The sequence below is a fragment of the Haemaphysalis longicornis genome, unplaced genomic scaffold, assembly GCF_048455015.1.
Source record: "Haemaphysalis longicornis isolate Haplotype H1 unplaced genomic scaffold, Haemaphysalis longicornis Haplotype H1 scaffold_16, whole genome shotgun sequence".
Lineage (NCBI taxonomy): Eukaryota > Metazoa > Arthropoda > Arachnida > Ixodida > Ixodidae > Haemaphysalis > Haemaphysalis longicornis.
The window spans coordinates 22,728,164-22,748,789 of NW_027526266.1; the positions used below are offsets into that span (position 1 = coordinate 22,728,164).

A 20,626-nucleotide genomic window follows, 5' to 3' on the forward strand; every position below is an offset into this window, starting at 1 on the left:
TCGTCGCTGTCGCGCAGTTAGCGCCGCCGCACGGTCCAAAGTCCAGAGAATACACCCCATATAAAGGTGTTGTTCAACGTCTGTTTAACATTGGCAGGGCGGCTGAATCGAGCGACAGACAGGCAGACGAACAGACACACAAACAGGTATACAGAAAGACAAAATTTCTGCGTTCAAGTAGCCCAATAAAGACTATCGTCTTTAAAAGTGTGGCGAAAGGCGCGGGAAATGGTTCACCGCGGCGACGAGCTACGAGGTAACGCCAGAGTATATCGCGAGCCTTCGTGCGTTCGCATACGCGGTGATCTCTACACCAGATGAAGCAGGGATACGCTATCACCCAGAAAGTGCATTTTGCCCTGCGCAAAAATTTGGCATTCGGGAGCATCTAATCGTCAGCAAAATGTTTTTACAGTTGACCTGTGTACGGCTAGACTTCCAGACATTTTTATGCTCTTGTCAAAATAATTAACGGCGGAAAGTTAAGGCGGAAGCGAATCATGCAGCACATCGTGTCCAGCAGCAAGAGGTCGAGGACCTTCTAAACTGCAGGGCGGAAGAAAAGTGTCTCAGATATTTTTGTGCATTGAAGCTCTCACATTTGAAACCCTTAAGAAGGACTTGGGTGACCTCGGACTGTCCTCGTGCCTTGCGTTACTTGCGATGACACTACGGTATGCACAATACCATGTGGTCGTATTTCAATGCGGATGTGCCACAGCCGAAAATGGACTGGTTTACACGTTTTGTGTTGGCAGTGTTGGCAGCATTTGGCTGTGGAGGCCACAGCGGAGACGTCCAGTTGAACACCCAGTGACGTATGTGCACCGATTCCATAAGCAGTTGCGAGAGTGCCGATCCGTTTACGTGATCACTACAACAAGGTTATTGTAAACGCCGTTGCGAAAGACAATGCGTGATGCAATAGCATTTGCAAAATGGTTTCTTCCGACGCCGTTTCCAACTCTGCCGGAAGTCCAGCTTCGCAGGGCCCAAGGACCATAGCTATTACATTCTGGATTACGTACTTCTGGTTGATCTGCAGAAGGCGTTTGGTAACGTTAATCATCAAGCAATGCAGACCTATACCGGTACCTGAAGCTTCTGTGGCGCTACTACAGTTGGCCGCATTAATCGAAGCAACGGTCGCCTAGAACATCGCAAGACGTGAAGTTGCAATCTAAGGCCTGGTCCTTGTGGCTTGGAAAAACCGAAGAGTACCCGACCACGCCCAGTTGCTCACTGCGCCGCCGCCACCAAGAGAATGCACAACTCAGGTGGTAATGCATCAGAAGACCAACTTTGTAAGAAGCCACCTCCAGGCACGCTAGCGAGCACAACGAATACTCCCGCATCAGCAAACGCTGCGAGGTATTGCTATGTACACAGGCGCCAGTATTCGCCACGGGCGCATTGGTGTAGCAACTAGACCTCACCTGAATGGCGCGGCTGTGCTCCACATGCACATTTTCACCCCTTCAAGCCAAACTGCGAGTCATACCGGCCGAACTGACATGCTCTGCGAATGCACCTCAGATGGCACGAAAATGATTTCCAAGACGTCACGCAAGAACTCCGGACGCCATATTCAGACTACCCTACAGCAAACATCGTAACGCACTCCTGCAGCAACTTTCTGGAAATTGTGTAACTATACGCCTGGGGTGGACCCTAGCCCATATGTACTTCCAGTCGCGGAACCAAGGAACGCATGACGATGTCCGAGAGAGCACTTTATGAACACTATTGTCTTCTGTTGTCGTGCCTTATACGAATAGACGCTTCGTTTGGAATCGGAGGCTCAGCGTGTTCGACTAAAAATGACCATGTCACATCAAACTCCATGGGTTTATCTTCCACGGAGCTTATAAGTATTCAGGGTAGCCGAGATATTCAAAAAATCGCCTTTAATAGTACCTATACACGCTATCCGTTAACAAAATTGGTATCACCTAATTTGCATCCAGCCTAATGTTGCCCTTTTGTCAACAGAACGTATTGGTGGACCTTCACCACCTCACGAGGATGCGTAGCCATATTGTGCTCCATTACGTCCCTCCAGACACGCACTTTCTACACCCTTTATAACCTTACATCCCTTGCCTACCCATTTCCCATGCACGGAATCTTGGCCATCCCTTCCCTCAAATAAAGACTTAATCAATATTGCCCGCAGGGGCACTTTGTACGTTCAAGGTGACGGTAGTGGCGACACCGCGGACCCCGAGCCCATGTGGGTTGGACCCACCCACGCTTTAGGCTGTGCCTGGCTTAGCCGTGTCCAGGGAAAAGGGGATCCTGGTGGCTGAGCCGACACCGAGGTTGTTGTGGACCTTAGGGCCCCTTGGTGGAGGCAACACGCCACTTTGGCCCTCGCTTCTTGTAGACGGCACCCCCGGACTGACCCGGCCGAGGGGGAATCAGCCAGTCGTCCTTTCCTGTCCCCCTCTCCACTCTTTCGCTTTCCTGTCTTCTTTCTCCAACTTTCCTGTCCTCTATTTTTTTCTGCTTTCCGATCTCCTCTTCCAGGTGGCAAGGGTTAACCCTGTGTGAATAGCCACCCTAGGTTTCTTTATGCAGGGTTATAGTGGCCACGTATGGCTAACGCAAGTTTGCGTTCCCGTGTTGGGCTCCGAGGTGGGTGGCCAGCATGACTACTGAATGTTTATTTGCTAGTGTATGTCTATGACAAACCCTCCTCATGATCGGGCTCGGAAACGAGTTCGCACCGTAGTAAGCTACCCTGTATCAAGGGTCCCATTCCAACTAAAAAAACAAAGCTTTCCAAGATTTCTTGTTATCGAATCCACCGACAGCCAGTGCCCCCTACGAAAGGCCTCGCCATTCATAGTCGCTAAACAACTGGAAGCTGTCCTCGGCGGTAAATGCAAAGCTACAAAGATGCCCTCTGGAGGTATCCTCATTGAATGCGAAAATAAAGCCCAGGCTGATGCAGTGTTTGCAATGCAAAGGTTAGCAAACCTAACTATAAAAGTATCGGCTCATCGAAGCCTAAACTCATTCCAAGGAGTGATTTCAGATCCTGACCTCACAGACCTCACGGAGGATGAAATCCTAGAGGGCCTGCAAGAGGAAAATGTTACTGCTGTCAGGCGTATTATGATCCAACGTAACGACATTGACATCCCCACTAATCACCTTATCTTGACTTTCAACTCCACCAAGCTCCCTGAACCCCTGAAACTTGGCTATGTAGTTCATCGAGTCCGTCCATACATCCCAAACCCACGCCGGTGCTTTAAGTGCCAGAGGTTTGGTCACACACTGCAGAGCTGTCGGGGCAAAGAGACGTGCGCCAAGTGCGCGAGTACTGATCATCACGCGAACTCCTGCGCAGCGCAGGAAGCAAGATGTGTCAATTGTGCAGGGCCATACCCTGCGTACTCACGGAAATGCCAGAACTTCCAAAATGAAAAAGAAATAATGTCTATCAAGGTGAAAGAAGGTCTGTCAATTCAAGAAGCGCGAAGACGCTTCTTGTTTGTGCAAAAAGGCACTTTCGCCGAGGTGGCGCGACGGGGGGCCGGGCCGCCTCGGGCATCGGTAGGGACGCAGTTTAGCTGTGCTGACCTTACCCTTGCCCAGTCTCCCCCGTGCAGCAGCAAGCATAGCCACAGCCGACTGTACGCGCTCCGGCTTACGAGGCTGTGCAACCACCGGCCCTCTCTGCTCCGGCTGAGGAGGCCATGGAGGCTGTTCCCTCCACCTCGTCTCTTTCAGGGCCTCAAAGGGGCACTGGAAGACACTCAACATCTCTCCTACCCGTGCCTTCTAAAGGTACTGGGAAGAACGCATCCAAGACCCCTGCAAGGAGTGAACCTCCTGCAAGGAAACCACCTGACAAAAACTAAAAAAAAAGTTTAATTGTACCTCATCCAAAAAACTAAAATGCCGGTTCCCTTCATGCACTGGAACTGTAGAGGTTTAATCCACAACATTGACGATATACACAAGTTGATAGATGATTATGAGCCCCGAGTGGTGGCGTAGGAGGAGACAAATTTAACAAAGAGACATGATAAAATTCTCCGCAGTTATCACCTCCTCAGAAAGGGCAGAGAAGAGAGCACCCGCGCTTCAGGGGGTGTGGCTTTGGTTGTGACACAGGGCACGATTCTAAAGTCAATACAACTTGACACTATACTGGAGGCCGTTGCAGCACAAGTTTATGTCAACAAACTCGTCACTGTTGCCTCACTTTATCTGTCACCATCTGATAATGTGTCATTAAAGGAACTTAATGACCTTATTGAGCAACTGCTTGCACCATTTGTTATTATGGGGGACTTTAATGCCCATCACTGCCTATGGGGAGGTCACAAAATCGACAGTCGGGGAAAACAAATCGAACAGTGGTTGACGAATAACAGCCTTTTTGTGTTCAATAATGCAGACAAGACATATTTTTCTGCGGGTACGGGAAACGTTTCTGCGCTAGACCTTTGTGTTGGGTCGCCGGAGCTCGAGATGGACTTTGAGTGGAGTGTAGTGAACGATCCACACGAAAGTGACCACTTTCCCACTTTGTTACGAGACGTGCAGCCACTTACAGCCCTCAAAAGCTGTTCACCCCGATGGAGGCTCGAGAGAGCAGACTGGGGAAATTTTAAGGATGTGGTCAGTTTGGATGGAGTTGACACGAGCAGTATGCCCATAGACGAAGCAAATGCCTACATTTGCGAGGAACTTGTCAAAGCTGCTAAAGTAGCCGTCCCGCAATCATCTGGCCGAATCCCTAAGCAGCCAAAGCCGTGGTGGAATGATGCCTGTCGCGAAGCCGGGAAAAAGCAAAACAAGGCCTGGGGTGTGTTCAGACGGTACCCTACCATGGATAACTGCCTGAGCTTTAAGGCTGCCCGAGCTGCTGCTAGAAAAATCAGAAAAGAAGCAAAAAGAAACTCGTGGCAAACCTTTGTAAGCACAATAAACACTACCACTCCCGCAAAAAAAGTCTGGGACCACGTACGCAAAGTCAAAGGCATCTACAGACGGTTTACGGTACCACTTTTTTCTACCGACGGTGGCGTTGCGGCCAAAGTCACATGGTGAACCTCATAATTATGTACCGTTGAAAGCGGCGACAGTGATATTTCTAGTGGAAGAACTTGCGGTGACAACCAGAAATTATGAGTGGGAAGTTGTAGTTTGTGGTTAGCGACAATCATGACGTTATGACTCATGAAGCAAGCTCAAACAGTTCTCAAGCACACAAAAAGGCATTGGAAACACAATGTAATAACCTTCGGTATTTGTTGGTACATTTCTACGTCAAGGAGATATCGGGTGCTGATCACTGGGCCAAGCGGTCAAGTCTTTGATACAAAGCCTCCAGTCCACGTCGAGACCGCCCACGCCGAGAACGAGGTCATGAGAGTAACGTTCAAGGAATAAACAATTCAGTATTGAGGCGGCCAGCTTCAGTAAAATGGGCCGTTCACATCGCCACCGCGATGGTTTTCTCGCCATCGGGGACTAGACTGTAGCAGTGGCGTAGACTTCCTATTTTTCGGGGGGGGTGGGGCAGACCTGGAGTGCGCCTCGAAGCGGCGAAGGTGGGGGGGAGGAAGCGATGGGGGGGGTCCCTATGAGATGACACGTCATCACCCCGCTACAAAGAGGCTACCACTAATCATCATCATCATCATCATCATAAGGGGCACCTGCAGCAGTGAGGGCCTTTTACATTGTGTCGGCTAACTACGAGGTGTCCCCAAATAAGACGTCCCGCAAATCTATGAACCGTGAACTTCAGCGGTTTGACGCTTCCAGTAGAAATTTCTTTGAATACGTGTTTTACTGGTCACATTTATTCAAAATTATCGCATGACTGAACCATCGGCACAAAAGTGGTACATCGGTACCACTTTTTTCTACCAACAGTGGGAACGATTTGTTGCAAACGCAAGCGGATGTTTTAGGTGCCCACTTTCTGATGTTTCTAGCGATACAAATTACACACAAGACTTCATGAGACATAAGGCTAGTGCTGAAAAGCTCAGGATTAAAAATACTAGCAACAACACTGAAGACTATAACCAAGAATTTACATTGTACGAACTTAAAAGAGCACTAGCTCAGTGCAAGGCTACTTCTGTTGGCCCTGACCTTATTCACTACTCTTTTCTTCAACACCTAAATGATAGCTGCTTAGAAGTGCTTCTGAAGTTCTTTAATAAAATCTTGGAAAACGGGTAGGCTGCCCAAAGCATGAAAAAAGGCTATCGTAATTCCGTTACTGAAAGATGGCAAGCCCACCCGACTGTCCATCAAGCTACCGACCCATAACGTTGACCAGTTGTCTGTGCAAGACATTTGAGCGGATAGTCAATTTTAGATTGGTCTTTGTCCTCGAACGTTCAGGTTACTTAGATAGGTTTGAATGTGATTTTCGGCAGTTTCGGTCTACAACTGACCACCTTGTTCGGCTTGAAACAATGATACGAGATGCTTTCGTTAACCAGTTTTGCCTTGCTGACTTTTTTTATATGGCTAAGGCTTATGATACCCCATGGCGGTATGGAATTCTGCAGGATATGGCAGCAATGGGAATCAGAGGGCGAATGTTTTCATGCGTACAAGATTTTCTTCAAGAACGAACCTTTACTGTGAGACTGGGCAATGCAGTCTCCCGTTCTTTCAGCCAGGAAAATGGAGTACCTCAGGGCAGTGTGCTAAGTGTGACACTCTTCGCCATTAAAATAAATTCCTTGGCAGAGGCCATTTCTCGACCGGTTATGTACTCCCTTTACGTCGATGACCTGCAGATTGCCTTTTCGTCATGTAACCAATCAGTCTGTGAAAGACAAATCCAGACTACGGTCAATCGGTTGCAACGATGGGCAGATGAAAATGGTTTTCGCTTTTCTCCTGAGAAGTGTGCATGTGTGTGTTTCACGCGGAAACGAGGTATTCATGCCAAGCCTGAAATGAAAATCAGGGATATGCTCGTTCCAGTACACAGTGAGCAGAAATTCTTGGGCATCATTTATGACTCCAAATCAACGTTTGGGGCTCACATAAGGACACTCAAAATGGCCTGCATGAGGACACTTAACATATTGAAAATTTTGTCGCACAAGTCATGGGGGGCCGACCGCGCATGTTTGCTCAGAATTTATGGCTCACTTGTACGGCCTCGTCTTGATTATGGCTGTATTGTTTATGGGTCAGCTCGCCAATCTGTTCTCACCTCACTCGACCCAGTGCACAACTTGGGCCTCAGACTTGCCTCTGGTGCATATCGTACCTCCACTGTTGATAGTCTTTACGTTGAGTGCAATGAGTGGCCTCTGCAGTATCGCCGAGCGTACCTAAGTGGAGTATATGCAGCCAAAATAGCATGCATAAATGACTATCCTTGTGCCGGAGAATTGTTTGAAAATAAGTACAAGAAGCTCTATGAGAACAAACCAAGAGTAGTCCGCCCTCTTGCCCTCCGTTTGGAGGAGCACATGACTCTCTACTCTTTTAAGATATGCCCGCCAACTCTTCTGAGTTTCTCGGACGCTTTAGCCCCTTGGGACTATAGTGCTGTCAAATGTGACCTGTCGCTGTTAAAATACGACAAGAAAGCTTTTCCACACCAGTTTTTGCGCCAAGAATATCTTGCACTTAAGTATAAATACAGTAGCTATTGCCACTACTTTACTGATGGTTCGAAAACTGCTGGTCACACTGGTTATGCTTTTGTAAACTCGTCAGCAGTTACTGTAGCTGAGAGTATAGCTGATGAGGGCAGTGTCTTCACTGCAGAGGTTTTTGGTATAACCTCAGCTATTGAAGACGTAATAGCAAATGGACTACAAAAAGTGGCAATTTTTACAGATTCCTTAAGCGCCATACGTGCTTTGACCTCCCTTGTCCCTTCAAAGAATGCGGCTGTAGGTATGCTAAAAAATCGACTGTGCTGCCTTACACCGGCAGAGGTTAGTGTCGTCTTTTGTTGAATACCAAGCCACATTGTCATTCCAGAAAATGAAACTGTCGATAGCGCAGCATGCGATACTAAGCATTGTGCAATAGCGAAGTCCAAGGTTCCTTAACAGGACCTTCGGACCACCATACGAAAGTCCATTACAATGTACTGGCAAACTGAATGGGACAGACAGACTAAAAATAAGTTACACCTAGTGAAACCATACCTATCTGAATGGAAAAGCTGCAGACACAGAAATCGTTTTTATGAGGTTATTTTATGCCGACTGCGAATAGGTCACAATGTGCTCACACACGGCTTCCTGATCCAGAAAGAACAGAAACCCGTGTGTGACCACTGTGGAGATCCTCTTACTGTACTTTGTTTTAATAAGCTTCCCACACCTTGAAGTAGCACGCATCAGGCATTTCAAAGCATTATACACCTTTTGCATCCCTTTACACCCTGCGCTTTTACTTAGTGATGCACCATTGATGGATTTTAGTAACGTTTTCAAATTTTTTGAGGACACCGGCCTTCTACACCAGTTTTAGCTATGTGCATCTTTGAGTCCTTTTAAAATGTTTTTAATCTTCACAACACCTTGAATAACATCGTTTAACCGTCGCATAACTATTCTACCTTCCGTCTGGCGCATTATAACCGAAAGGTTGTTGTGCCAAAAAACCACAACTTTTCTTTCTTTCTTTAAATCAATCAATAGATCCCAGTTGTATCAATTCATCCCAGTTGTCTCTACAATCCGTGCCTGGTCTTGCGCCAACTTCAAAGGCATACGTACGACTATTAGCAACAATGGTGCCGTTGTACCTCATACCTGCAGTAGTGGTCGTCGTAGGTACTGGGTGAGCCATGGACCAATGACTTGATTTCTTGCGGCGATATGATTGCGCTCCAGGAAAGGCAGAGATAACAGCTCTGTCACAATTTGAAGAGAACATGTAACGTACCAGGGAGGTAGATTTTGCAGCGTTTTTTATTACCCATGAAGGCCTACAAGCTACGCCAAGTTACAGAGCATATGTGCTGGATGGTCGGTCGATACAGCAGGCAATATAAGGACTGCAAGTGAACGTTTCCCAAAGCAAACTACTTCCCCACGATTATACACCCGTATTACTGCAGCACGGATGGGTCTTTGGTTAGTGTTGCGTTCAGTTTAATGACGTACTTGGTTAAGACAAAAGAGGAACCCTTATTGTACCAAGAAAACGGCGAAAACCGCGAGTGCTCAAGACGCGAATGAAGGGCTCTGGGCTCCGGTAGAACGGTCCGAAAGCAGACAGCGACTTGCAAATTCTTCGAGACGCGACGCATTCGGCGTGAACAGAAACTGCTAGTCATCTTGAGGGCAGCGTGCCGAGCATATGTAGGTGCCTCCTTCGCACCAGGCATGCAGGCGCGTCATGTTGGCAAGGTTCAAATCACGCACGCCTTTGACCCCTTTGGGCGGTGAATTGTCCTTGGCTGGGACCTGCGATAGCCACAAGACCAAAGCAGATGCAAAGAGAATCACACGGGGAAACTTGTGGGCAGCAGGTGCTGAAATTTTAATCCTTCCTCAGCACTCAGGGCTTAAAAACAAAATTTATCGGGCCATGAGTAGTCGCGAAGATACTGCTAGTACGGGACTTCGCAAAGATGTGCCCAACGTACCAATAGCACGGTAAGTGAGCGCGAGCAGTAGGGCGCAACATGGCACAAAAGTGAACCAGGTAACGTTATTTGAATACTGATCTTGATCGGCTCACATTGGTGTTGAGAGTTGTGGAATCGAAGGCGTGGCGCATACAGGAAGCCGCCAGAGGTCCTGTATCACTGACGAAGCCACATGGCGAGTGAATTTAGCCGGATAATGTTTATACCACGCCATCACCTCGAATTCAGGTACTCCCAATAAATTTCGAAGAAAAAGCAAAGGGAGCTTCGGGCTACAAAAAGGCCACTCACACGGTTCATGGTAAAAAACAGCGCAAGAAACACTCGTGCAAAAAGAAGACGGGACGACGCACAGCACTGAACTCGCAACTGAACGTTTATTAGAACGAAAACTCATTATAAAATAAACAACTAGCCTAACTTGCCATTTACTTCACTTACACGGTCTTTGCACAACCATCATCTCATCTCTACGCAAGAATGTCGCCTACAAAGCGTCATGTTTCTGCCAATTACTTTACTATACCCTGGCGTTCGCAGGTTATGAAATCTCAGGCAGTAACCCCATATATGCTGAACTTTCTTTCATTAAAAAAAATGCCTAAGGCTGGGTCTCGAACGAAGTGCATAGGAGCCTCATTTTAACAGCAAGACGGGAAATCGAGGCTTGGTGATATAATTGATTAGATGGCTAAAATTGACTTTCCACACGCTCCCGCCATGCTCTCTAAACGTGTGAGCGAACCACTCTTAGCTCTGTGGACTCAGCAGTATGTAGTTAGAGTCGACATCAAAAAGCGGCAATGGAGCTTGTTAGTGTGAAAGACAGGGCCATTCGAACCTCCATTCATTTTCCCGGGCCCATCAGATCGGCTGCGACAAATCTAAATCTGTTGCATGCCCTCTTAACTTTCATGTCGTTTATTTGTAATTAGTCCTTTTATAACGTCGCTTGTGTCATTAATACTTTTACGCCTTACATTTCAATGTTTTCAGGGTACGCGTTGTGAGTCATCGAAAATCTGTGGTAAATAGTTCGTTGAAGCTTTATTCAATCAGCATCTACAGTTCCTGCAATGTCATGGTGCAGGGAAGCTGCTCAAAAAATCTAAGCTGCTCAAAAAATCACAAATCTAAGTTGCTACACGCCATTAGAACTGTATGTACAGATTCTATTTCATTGATTAGAAAGCAGAGGTGGCAGTGATGAAAGTGCTCTTTCAATATTTTTCCGTGAAAAAAGCTCCACTAACCCTTCTCGTCGGTAATGGCTCGTAGCGGCCGCCAGGTTTTAGCGTTTCCGTTGCGCAAAGGTGCAATGACGCTGTATGAGAGCCTTCAGTTATGAATCAGCTATCCTAGAACTGCCAATTATTGAAGGGACCAAAACCTTTGCACAAATCTCTTGCGCATCTGATAAATCATTCGAAGTTTGCCGCATGTAACCATTGTAGAATAAATACCTTCCAGCCCCAGCCAACAATCTTACAACTGTGAATGGCGCTGAAAATAGCCATCCGTGAATATTGTTTTTCAGCAATAACTAGACTTCCATTGCTGTCCTAACTTTTCATTTCATTTCATTTATTTCCACCTTAAGGGTCCTGAGGGCGTTACATAAGGGGGGGACGTGCAGAAAGGTATGACACAGCGCTAAAAAAATTACAAGGCAACAAAGAAGAAAAAAGAACAAGTGACAAAGGTACAGCAATTATAGCAGCAAATACAAAATTACAGTACAAAAATGCAGTTCAAAAGTAGAAAAGATACAGCATTAAAGAAAGGAAACACATAAGGCACATTTGATACGTAGGTATTATGAAACGTGGTTGAGCAATTTTTCGCGGAATAATTTGCGGTCTGCGCACGAGGCTATTGTATCGGGGAAATGGTTCCAGAGGGTTATTGCTTGAGCGAAGAATGAGTTAAGCATTGATGAAGTACGGCTGGGTAGCCGTGCTATGGCGTTGCTGTGGCTGATACGGGACGAAGTTCGGGACTTTTGATACTACCCGCAACGTATAGTCAGTATTCCTTCTCAGGTGCCGTTTTACGACTACTATTGCTGTCCGTTAGGTCCAAGCTTCGTGAGACCGTGAGTTAACTCCCTCAGCGTGAAACTTTTGCTGACACGACAACTACCAACGGTGGTTGTTTCCTTTATAAAATGCACATGCGCAATCGCGGCCGCGCACTCACGACACTGACGAAGTAAATATTCTTTCCACAGGCACCCTTTCTTCCTTATCCTGACCTGTCGGTTCCAGGAGCACGGCAGCTGGTGAAGGAGTGATGGCTCGCTGCACGCAGCCATCGTGTAGAAGTCCTGGTCTTGCAGCACCGCTTTTCCGGTCCAGCCGTAGGTGGCCGCCATGTTCTGCACTGAGAGCCGCGAGTACTTCTGCGACCGCCTCGCTGCGTCCAAGTCCAACAAGGCCACGGCAGCGTTGTAGCCGTAGTTGCCTCCGCTCGTAGTGGGAGGGTTGCCGCAGCCATTGCTGTTTACGTTTCCCGGTTTAGACAGGAGCTCCGCATACCTGCTCGCCCCCGGCGCAATTTATGAAATAAATAAGTCTGTTTAGAGGGAGTGTAAGGGGCACAGAAAATTCCCGCCATTCTATGCGCAGGCAGTTTTCCGCGCACCAGCATTTCCCATCGACCAAGACTTCACCATACAGAAACCGAACGAGATAACTCTGTCCAAACTTGTAAAGGTCTACACAAATAGACTTCACATCTTACTGCTCAAAGTTGCCCCTATTACTTCAATTTCTCTGATCACTCCAGAATGATCACAACTCGGTGCAGAACACAAAACAAGGTTTTCCCTTCAATGCTAATTGTGCATAACCTTCAATACCTTGGTACAGCCAAAAACACTCAACTACCAGGGTATTTAGTCGCGACAGTCATCTCAACACCTAGACTGCTCGAATAACTGCCGTCCATTTACGTGCGTGACTAGCCTGCTGGAAAACAAACCAGCTCCGTGGTGCCGGCCGACAGAAAAGCAAATATTCAGTTAAACGGCATTGTTTTTACTCGTTGTGGAACAACGAATTCTCAACCAGCAAGTTAATTGCAGGAGCTTCCATTTGCAGACCACCCAATGGCGCATGTTGGCATTTAAAGATTCAAAGATTCGAAGATCTTTATTTCCTCAGAACTACGAGGAGGCAGGCTGAGACTAAAGGCTACAAAAGCCTGAAAGAGGCTCCTGCCCCCTTTCGTACAGAACATTCAATAAGCAAGTTAATCAGCTGGGAAGTCTAATGTTTGAGTGAAAAAAAACATAGGCAACATGTACAGCAGCGAACAATGAAGAACAATATGAGTAATGTAGAATGAACACTAACGTGCATCAGAGTAAGGTATAATAAAGTACAATAGGACAATCAGAGCAGAACTATGATTGCAATTTAAACGCACACACACAACTACAAAACCAGAGCATTAAATGGCAAGTCTAAACAATTTCCACAGTTCTAGCCATTCAAGCAGAAATTATGACTCAAAATATATTCTTTTAGGTGAGTTGCTAATTTTTTCTGTTGTATTTCAAATCAATCTAGTCTCCAACTTTCTTTAGTACGTCGGCATGTTGAAACGAAAGACTGCCTTCCGTAGTTTGTAATTTCGGTTTGTGTACTTTGGGGTATCTAAAAGTGTACATACTGCTAGTGACGTTAAATTTGCCATGAAGATTTTCTTTCTGTGTAACTTGTAAGAGTTTCATACAATCAATTTGGTCAGCCGACACAGGATTCTTATTGCAGAACCACTAATGTTCGAGCACTAACCGATTCATTGATTTCTTCGTCATGTCTCAGCATGCACCGCGGGAGGTAGCGTCCGTAACTACCCGGCTGCAGCAGCATACACTACTGCTCTTGTAAACCATTGTCCGATACATCACTGCCGAGTGTACGTCCTACCCTATGTATGTGTACTTTTTTGTCAGAATAAAAGCAGCAACTGGCCAGTATGCGCCAGACCTGAGCCCTCACGCTGTGCTCTGAGTTCCCAAGACGTCAACTGTATCCGCACCCTGACGTAAAATGGGTACAGTGAGAACTTTTTTCGGCTATAACCAATTCACGAAGTTTGATGTAGGAGCTTCACGCCGAGCATAACGCCCTATGTTTAGGCCTAACGCCAGGCAACCTTCAATTTTGTCGTAAAAGCGTGCCAAGCAACGTAATGCTGCTTGGCACGCTTTAACGACAAAATTAAAGGTTGCCTACCGTACCTAGCGTACCGTACCCACTGTACCTGCAGCTACCGTTAGCGGTTCCCGGTTAGAGCTCAATACGTTACGTTGGGCATAACTACAGCCCGTCGCATACCCGCGTAGGTCAGCTCCCGATGCTGCGACTGAGCTTCTGGGCGAGAGTTAAACGTAAATACCGGAAGTTCCTTACATTAAGTTTAAACCAATTCCCGTTAAATTGGCTGACGTAATTTATTATTACTTCGGCACAAAAAACACCGCGCTCAAACACTGCAAAATCATTCCATCAGGCACCGTCATCGAGAGATGGTGGAGATATTTGCTGCAAAGCAAAAGTCCTGGCCCAAAGCGATTTGGCGCATAGATCCCTAATGCGGACTAAATGTCATAAATCAGCCTATTTTTAAAACAACTTCTTAAAACAACTCTCGCTCTTTTCTGCCTTTCAGTTAGGCAATTTAGAGGCGGCCGCGGCCCCACCATGCAGCGTAAGTGGACCTCTTTCCTTCCCGAAATTGGTAACAACAGTTTACGCTATTTTGTCTATAAATGAAGTTCTCACGTCACATCTTGCTGTTATAGACGCCCGCGTACACAACTGCAAGAATAGGTTGGCATAACTGAAGAACTGTGGCGCCGCAGTCGCCATGGCAGTGGGCTGTTCTCGCAGTCTTGTTGGAATGGCTACGCAGCCGGAGGTAGCCACACGTACGCAGCAGTAGATAACTACTGACGAAGCGAAGTCGGTACACCAGTGAACCTACACTTCACCTACACAAACTGCATACTTGGCGGTCATCTCGCTTTTTCCTGATGTGAGAAGCCCTATCCACGGGAAAGGCAGTGACGGATGAGCACACCGTACGCATGAACGAAACTCCATTGCTCGTCTGTCGCACCAGTATGATGGTCCTTGCCACCACATTTTTATAGCGGTGCCTTCCGCATGATGGCTCCGTATATTGGTGAGTTTTGAGTTGCCCAATTCGTACCTTGCACTCTGCTCCCGGGCGAGAGCGAAGACAGCACCGTCGGAAAACAAATCGAATTCCGCCCACAGCACAGCCACGTCGGCGTGGAACAGCACGGTTGGGGCCATCGCCAGAAGTCGGGGCACCCGAAACACCTTGTGCAGTGCGGTGCAGAGCGGTAGCAGCGGGTCACTCTGGGGTATTTTCGTGGCAACCGTGGTGCTCTTGTTGTCGGACGAGATATCGAGCAGCATTTCAAGCGGGAACAGGTCCACCTAAAATTTGGGTGCCGGGAATGCGGACACTTTAAATGCACTGTTGTCGACATACTGTATCATGATTTCCATTTTAGCCCAAGAAGGAGGAGGCAAGAAAGCGGCGCCGGCCTAGTTGAACCAGGGCACAGTTTTAAAACAGCGGGCACTATTTCACAGTCAGTGAAAATGCATTCAAAGTTGTGATTACTCAAGGGGTTTATTGTATTCTTATCTTTTCTTGACTCGGAGTCACAGAGATTTGGGGATTTGAACTAATGAATCGTTAAACGTATGCACCTTATTTAAACAATGGCATCACAAAACGCGTTCCGATCACTGTTTATCATTTATTTATTAGATATTGCAGAGATATTATGCACTTATTTCATATTTCTTTCATCTTTTCTAACTTCACTTAAAATATCATCAAAATCAAAGGAATTCCAATTTTTGTGTCTTTTTTTCCCTAGAACACTTTAAGCGACCGGTTCAGACGCCCAGTATCTGCATTTCAATTTGCGTTCAACTTACCTACAGCCGGATTACGGTCCTCATGAACTGCTGCGAGCGGTTTTTCGACATATATGTGGACTACCTTCATCCATCGACCAACCGCATTCCTCGAAACATTTTACCCTACAGTCGCTTTGTTCCAACATGCAGTAAGACACCTGAACACTGAGATAGTCTATTTTTTGCGGGCATTTCTCCACGTACTTTACGTCAGCAAAATTTTTCGCGGATTTTTTTGTTCGAGATTACGAAACGTGCAGTGTTCCCAAGTGAAGCGCTTCTTCGGGGTGTATGTTCGATGCACGAGTGAAAAAAATTGTACGCTACCCCTCAGTAGTTTGTCTAACAAAAGATGAAATCATTGCGTTGTGTAACAGCTGCGACTTTCCACCATCCTTACGGTGTTGTCGGCAAGCTACTTGAAGCAAAAAAGTGTTGCTGCTAAATAAGCCGCATAGTTTATTTTCCCGCGCCGATAACGCGTTTAAACTATGCTGTAAACGCCGGACTTAAATGAGCCGCATAGCTTCTTTTCCCCTACCAATAACGCGTTTAAATTATACTATAAACACTGCCCTGGTCACAAATAAAATCGTTCCCCGCAGCGACGAGCATTGGCTGTGTTATACTTCGGCGTCCTGTACCATCTCAGTATCTACACAAGTAGCGCCACTTATATTACATAAATTCCGACCATTCGTGATACCTGTGATAGGTATTCGGCTGGACACATTTAAAATAAATTGCCCATGCACGCCAAAAAAGCCCCAGCGTCCGTGTAGGATCCTTGCTAATTACAAGTACGCCGTTATGGAGAGCCATTTTCCTATAGGCGAAAGAGCCCAGCTGGCCTCATAGCGCCTATTCTTGAAGGCGCGGTAGAGGAGGGGTACTACCAGGTGTAGCCCCCCTCTAACGTTATTATAAGGCTCTTGGGTGCGTGGCACATAGACGCCGGTGCTCTCACCACAGCGGCCACGTTGGGCATCATGCGCGGCGTGAGATGCTCCATGAGAATATGGAGGTCGTGTATATACCCCGGCGGAACCGCCACGTCGACGTGCAGGGAGCGGCTGGAGTGGAGCAGGAGGGAGTCCAGAGCCTCGCCCAGCTGGTCGACCACGTTGCCATACGCAGAACTGCCAGTTTCGCCGCAGCCAATCACGAAGGCGACGCGGAGTGGAGCACCACTCTTCGGGTCACCTGCATTCGTCACAGAATACCCGTGTTCCAAAAATCCAGCACCCAGATAGCGTAAACAGTTACTCAATGACCCAGCCCAACAATATTCGCCTTGTCGAACGCGTCTCTGAATCGGTGCAACGGGTGCAAGAGCACTGGGCTAGCCACGGCAGCGTGGAGAAGAAAAGGACCTGGCACTACTTGTGCTTCAACCAACCGGTTGCTGCTACACTCCAGAAGCACCATTCCCCGCTGGGCGCGGACGCTTTATCAACCCCTCTCCACGACCTTTCTGTCCTCCTTCCTTACATAGTCTTTATCATCCCCATATGGGCGCCTCCAACGCAAAACTCCATGAGCCGTTCCCTCTGTAGGACCTCGTGGAGGCGCTAGAACATCTAAAGCGGGATTCTGCCCCACATGAGGACTGCATTACTTATACAAATATACGAAATCTATCTTACAAGGACAAGAAACACTTTCTGGACATTCTGCGAACTCCCACAAGGAATAAGGCACGCTCCAGGCACCTTATCCATGTATCTATCCCTGCTACCAAAGCCAGTCGGAAAAATCGGTCGTTTAAAACCTCCGCCAAACGTCTCTAACCTCTCCTGGGAAAGACAATAGAACGGGTGGTCCTCAAGCTTCCTAACACCTATCTTGAGTCCCAGGATTTATTTCCCCAACAACAACTTGGCTTCTGCAAGAGTGTGTCTACTCAAAACCTCTGCTTTCTACATGCACACTTTTCCCGCCTCCTTTTCCCGAATCCAAGCAATAGTGATCCTGACCGGAAAACCTTCGATAACCTTGCCCACGATCCGCTCTTAATTATCCTTCCCTTTACCGGCTATGCACTCGACATTTCTGCGTGGCCCCATGGCCAAGTTCCATCATCCTGCTTCAGTATCCGATAATTTTCCTCTCACGCGTGGTACTCCACAAGTTGGTATTCTCCCACCCACCCTTTTTAAGTTCTGCCCCCCCCCCCTGTCTCATATCCTACCATCGATCACCAACCTCAAACACACATTCAACGCAAGTGACCGTACTCTTTGGCGCCCCTCTTGGTCTCTCGGGTCAATGCTAGACACCTTGGATATCAATGGAGTCACTAGTTATCAAGACAAAATAGGCCTATCTACCACACCTCAAAAATCAGAATCACCTGCATACGAAAACTCGCTATCAATGACAATACAACGATCATATATTTCATAATGGCGGGTCGCCCCAACCCTCGCCTCCCATCCTACCAAATTCTTGGACTACATATCTATGAGCCACTTGATCACGCAAGTGTGGCTAAGACAGTTAGCGTTTGCTTTTAGCTTACGGATTTGTTGCACCGCATTTGCTTATCACATTAAGATTGCGCTTCGTACACTGTATAACACCGCCCTCAGCATTCTCGTTAATACTTCAGCTAAGCGCTTATACTGTGCGTGACTGTTCTTGTCCCTGGGAGATGTCATACAACAAAATAACGACCAGCAAATGGCGCGTTTTTCTAGCACAGAACAGAGGCGCTGGATACTTCACCAAGCTTCTCTCAAGCCTATTTGCCTCCCTATTATCACCCCTCCCTCGGCGTACCCAGATAACTTCACAGTGGCTCACATCCCAAAAAAATTGGCCGCGTATCTCCTCCTTTTGTTGCAAATGTCGACGGAAGATGATAGTCGACTGGCGCCCCTGGCAAGTAAATGCCTCCCTTCTGTTTCCCGCTCACCTGTCATGCTGTTCCTCTCCCGTCTTGTTCCTCCCAAGATACTACCAGAGTCCTTCAATGCCTTTCTGGTCATGAAACTTCGCCATCACGCTATGGGAGAGCTTCGTACGCTGCCGCGCCGCGACGCTGGTGTTGATCGGAGGGCTGCCGAGGGCGTGGTCAGAGCGCGTTTGGCAGGGAACGGACCACGGAGTAAGATAAAACAGACGCTCGCCGCCTTGTCAGCAGTGCGTTTTCGCTTTACGTTTCGTGAGCCGCTCAAATGGACATGTCATTTAGTGAGTGGCGAAAAAATTTGGCGCGAACGGGCATGCTGCTACTGCGTTCCTACAGAGCAGCGCGGCCGCCCGATGCCCTCCGATCTGCGTGGCGCCCCTCGCGGAAGCCTTTGTCCCCGTACGAAACTTGGCCGGGAGTTTCATGACCAGAGAAGCATTGAAAGACTCTGATATTACGCTATAGGTTTGCACAAGTCAATTTAAATGTACCGCTTTCCTGCTCCACGTTCGGTGCCTAGATGCCAGCGCTGCCGCACGGCAAAGACACGCGTGAATCGAGGAACCCTACTACAACGTTTATAGACCCATGTTGCCCTACTCCACGAGCGTTCCAAGCGGAACGTGGAACTGATCTATTAAAACCTTTCGTCGCTGTTGCCGTTTGATTTTTTAAATGCCACCAGGTAGCGTGGGCCACAGCAGGCGACGGTTTTCTGCAGTAGATACAGTATTTTATTTGCTATCGCAAAAACCAAGCATCCGTGAATTGTTTAATAAAGGAACCCTGCCAATGTTACTCATGTATGACTTTTCTGCCTTATATTTGCTTAATGTCTTGTTCCTATTCAACAATGTTGACAATTATGAACATTAACACGGAACTCAGACGTTTAGATTTGGCTGTGAGTATATGAGACTATTGTGCCGTGTCTGTTTCACTTTGGCCGGGTGGCTGAATGGAGCCACAGACTGACAGACAGGCATACAGGCAGAGCAAAATTTCTGCGTTTAAGTAGCTCAAGAAAGACTGCCGTCTTTAAAAACGCTGCAGATGATACATATCTCAGGAGACGTTCTCCTCACGTTGCTGATCGTGTCTATACTATCGATTTTACGACCGCCTACACGGATGCATCACGTACGCACCTCGGAACAGCCGCTTCTTCATTTGTAAGTGCCAATGATTAAGCCATACACACCCTCCGTCCTTTCACTAATCCCCCTCTTACAGCGACTCTAGAGACTCTACCAATAATCACCAGTATTCAGAACCTTTCCATAGCAGCCCCTAACCCTTCAGGATATACCATACAGACTGATTTAATCCAAGCTATTCGCGCAGTTCACATGGGTAGTATTCCGGAACAACTTCAGCATGATCTACGCGAAGCTTTAACAAAAGCATGTCCCTCACACTGTAACACAGGGGTGAATTCCTGGTAACACTGGAATCTCAGGCCACGAGGTGGTGCGCAGCTTCGACGGCGAATTTCGGCACTGGACATCCGATACACCACTCTCGACTACAAACAAGAAATAATGCTTCACTATGAGAACATCAGGGAAACTCTTCGTACACTTCCTGTTCCAAACAAATCTATAACCCCCATGCAACTACGCCTTCTTCGCCGCATACACTAAAATAGACTCCTTACACCCGCTCTTTCTTTTTTCTACGGTATCTGACCCTCCCCAGGACGACCCACTTGTCCGCAAACCAAAGGCTAATAGAGCACATTGTATTTTCTCCTGACCCAATGCAGTTCTGTCGCCCTCCTCCTTCAACATGGCGGCCTTGACTAACCTCGAACCAGCTTACGGACGAGTTCATGTTCGTGAACCTGCCCCGGGACATTTTTTACGCTTAATGTTGCGTTTCAATAAAGCTTTCCCTCCCCATCCGTTACAACATCGACTGACAATTACAGACCAATGCGAGATTTTGTTGTCCACGTCTAAATCGTGGCAGCGACACACCGGAAGTGTTATGGAAACTCAGCAGTGACCAGGTCACATGAATTGCTATTGTGTTCTGCTTCCTGACTAATTCGTTTTGACAACTATGCATACCTATCAAATGATGTGTCCGATTCGTTCACCGACCGAATGACCGACCGACCGA

At 47.4% G+C, this 20,626-nt stretch overlaps 1 protein-coding gene across 1 annotated transcript; it reads right to left on the bottom strand.

Moving 5' to 3' along the window:
- Positions 1-9,047: 9,047 nt before the first annotated feature.
- Positions 9,048-19,672, bottom strand: LOC144166069 (xyloside xylosyltransferase 1-like). The gene is made up of 5 exons (XM_077695726.1): positions 19,651-19,672; positions 16,556-16,791; positions 14,840-15,093; positions 11,871-12,153; positions 9,048-9,431 (listed from the first exon to the last, which is right to left on the bottom strand). The coding sequence occupies exons 1-5, from the start codon at positions 19,670-19,672 to the stop codon at positions 9,294-9,296; spliced, it is 933 nt and encodes a 310-aa protein (XP_077551852.1). The 3' UTR covers positions 9,048-9,293.
- Between the last annotated feature and the right edge of the window lie 954 nt (positions 19,673-20,626).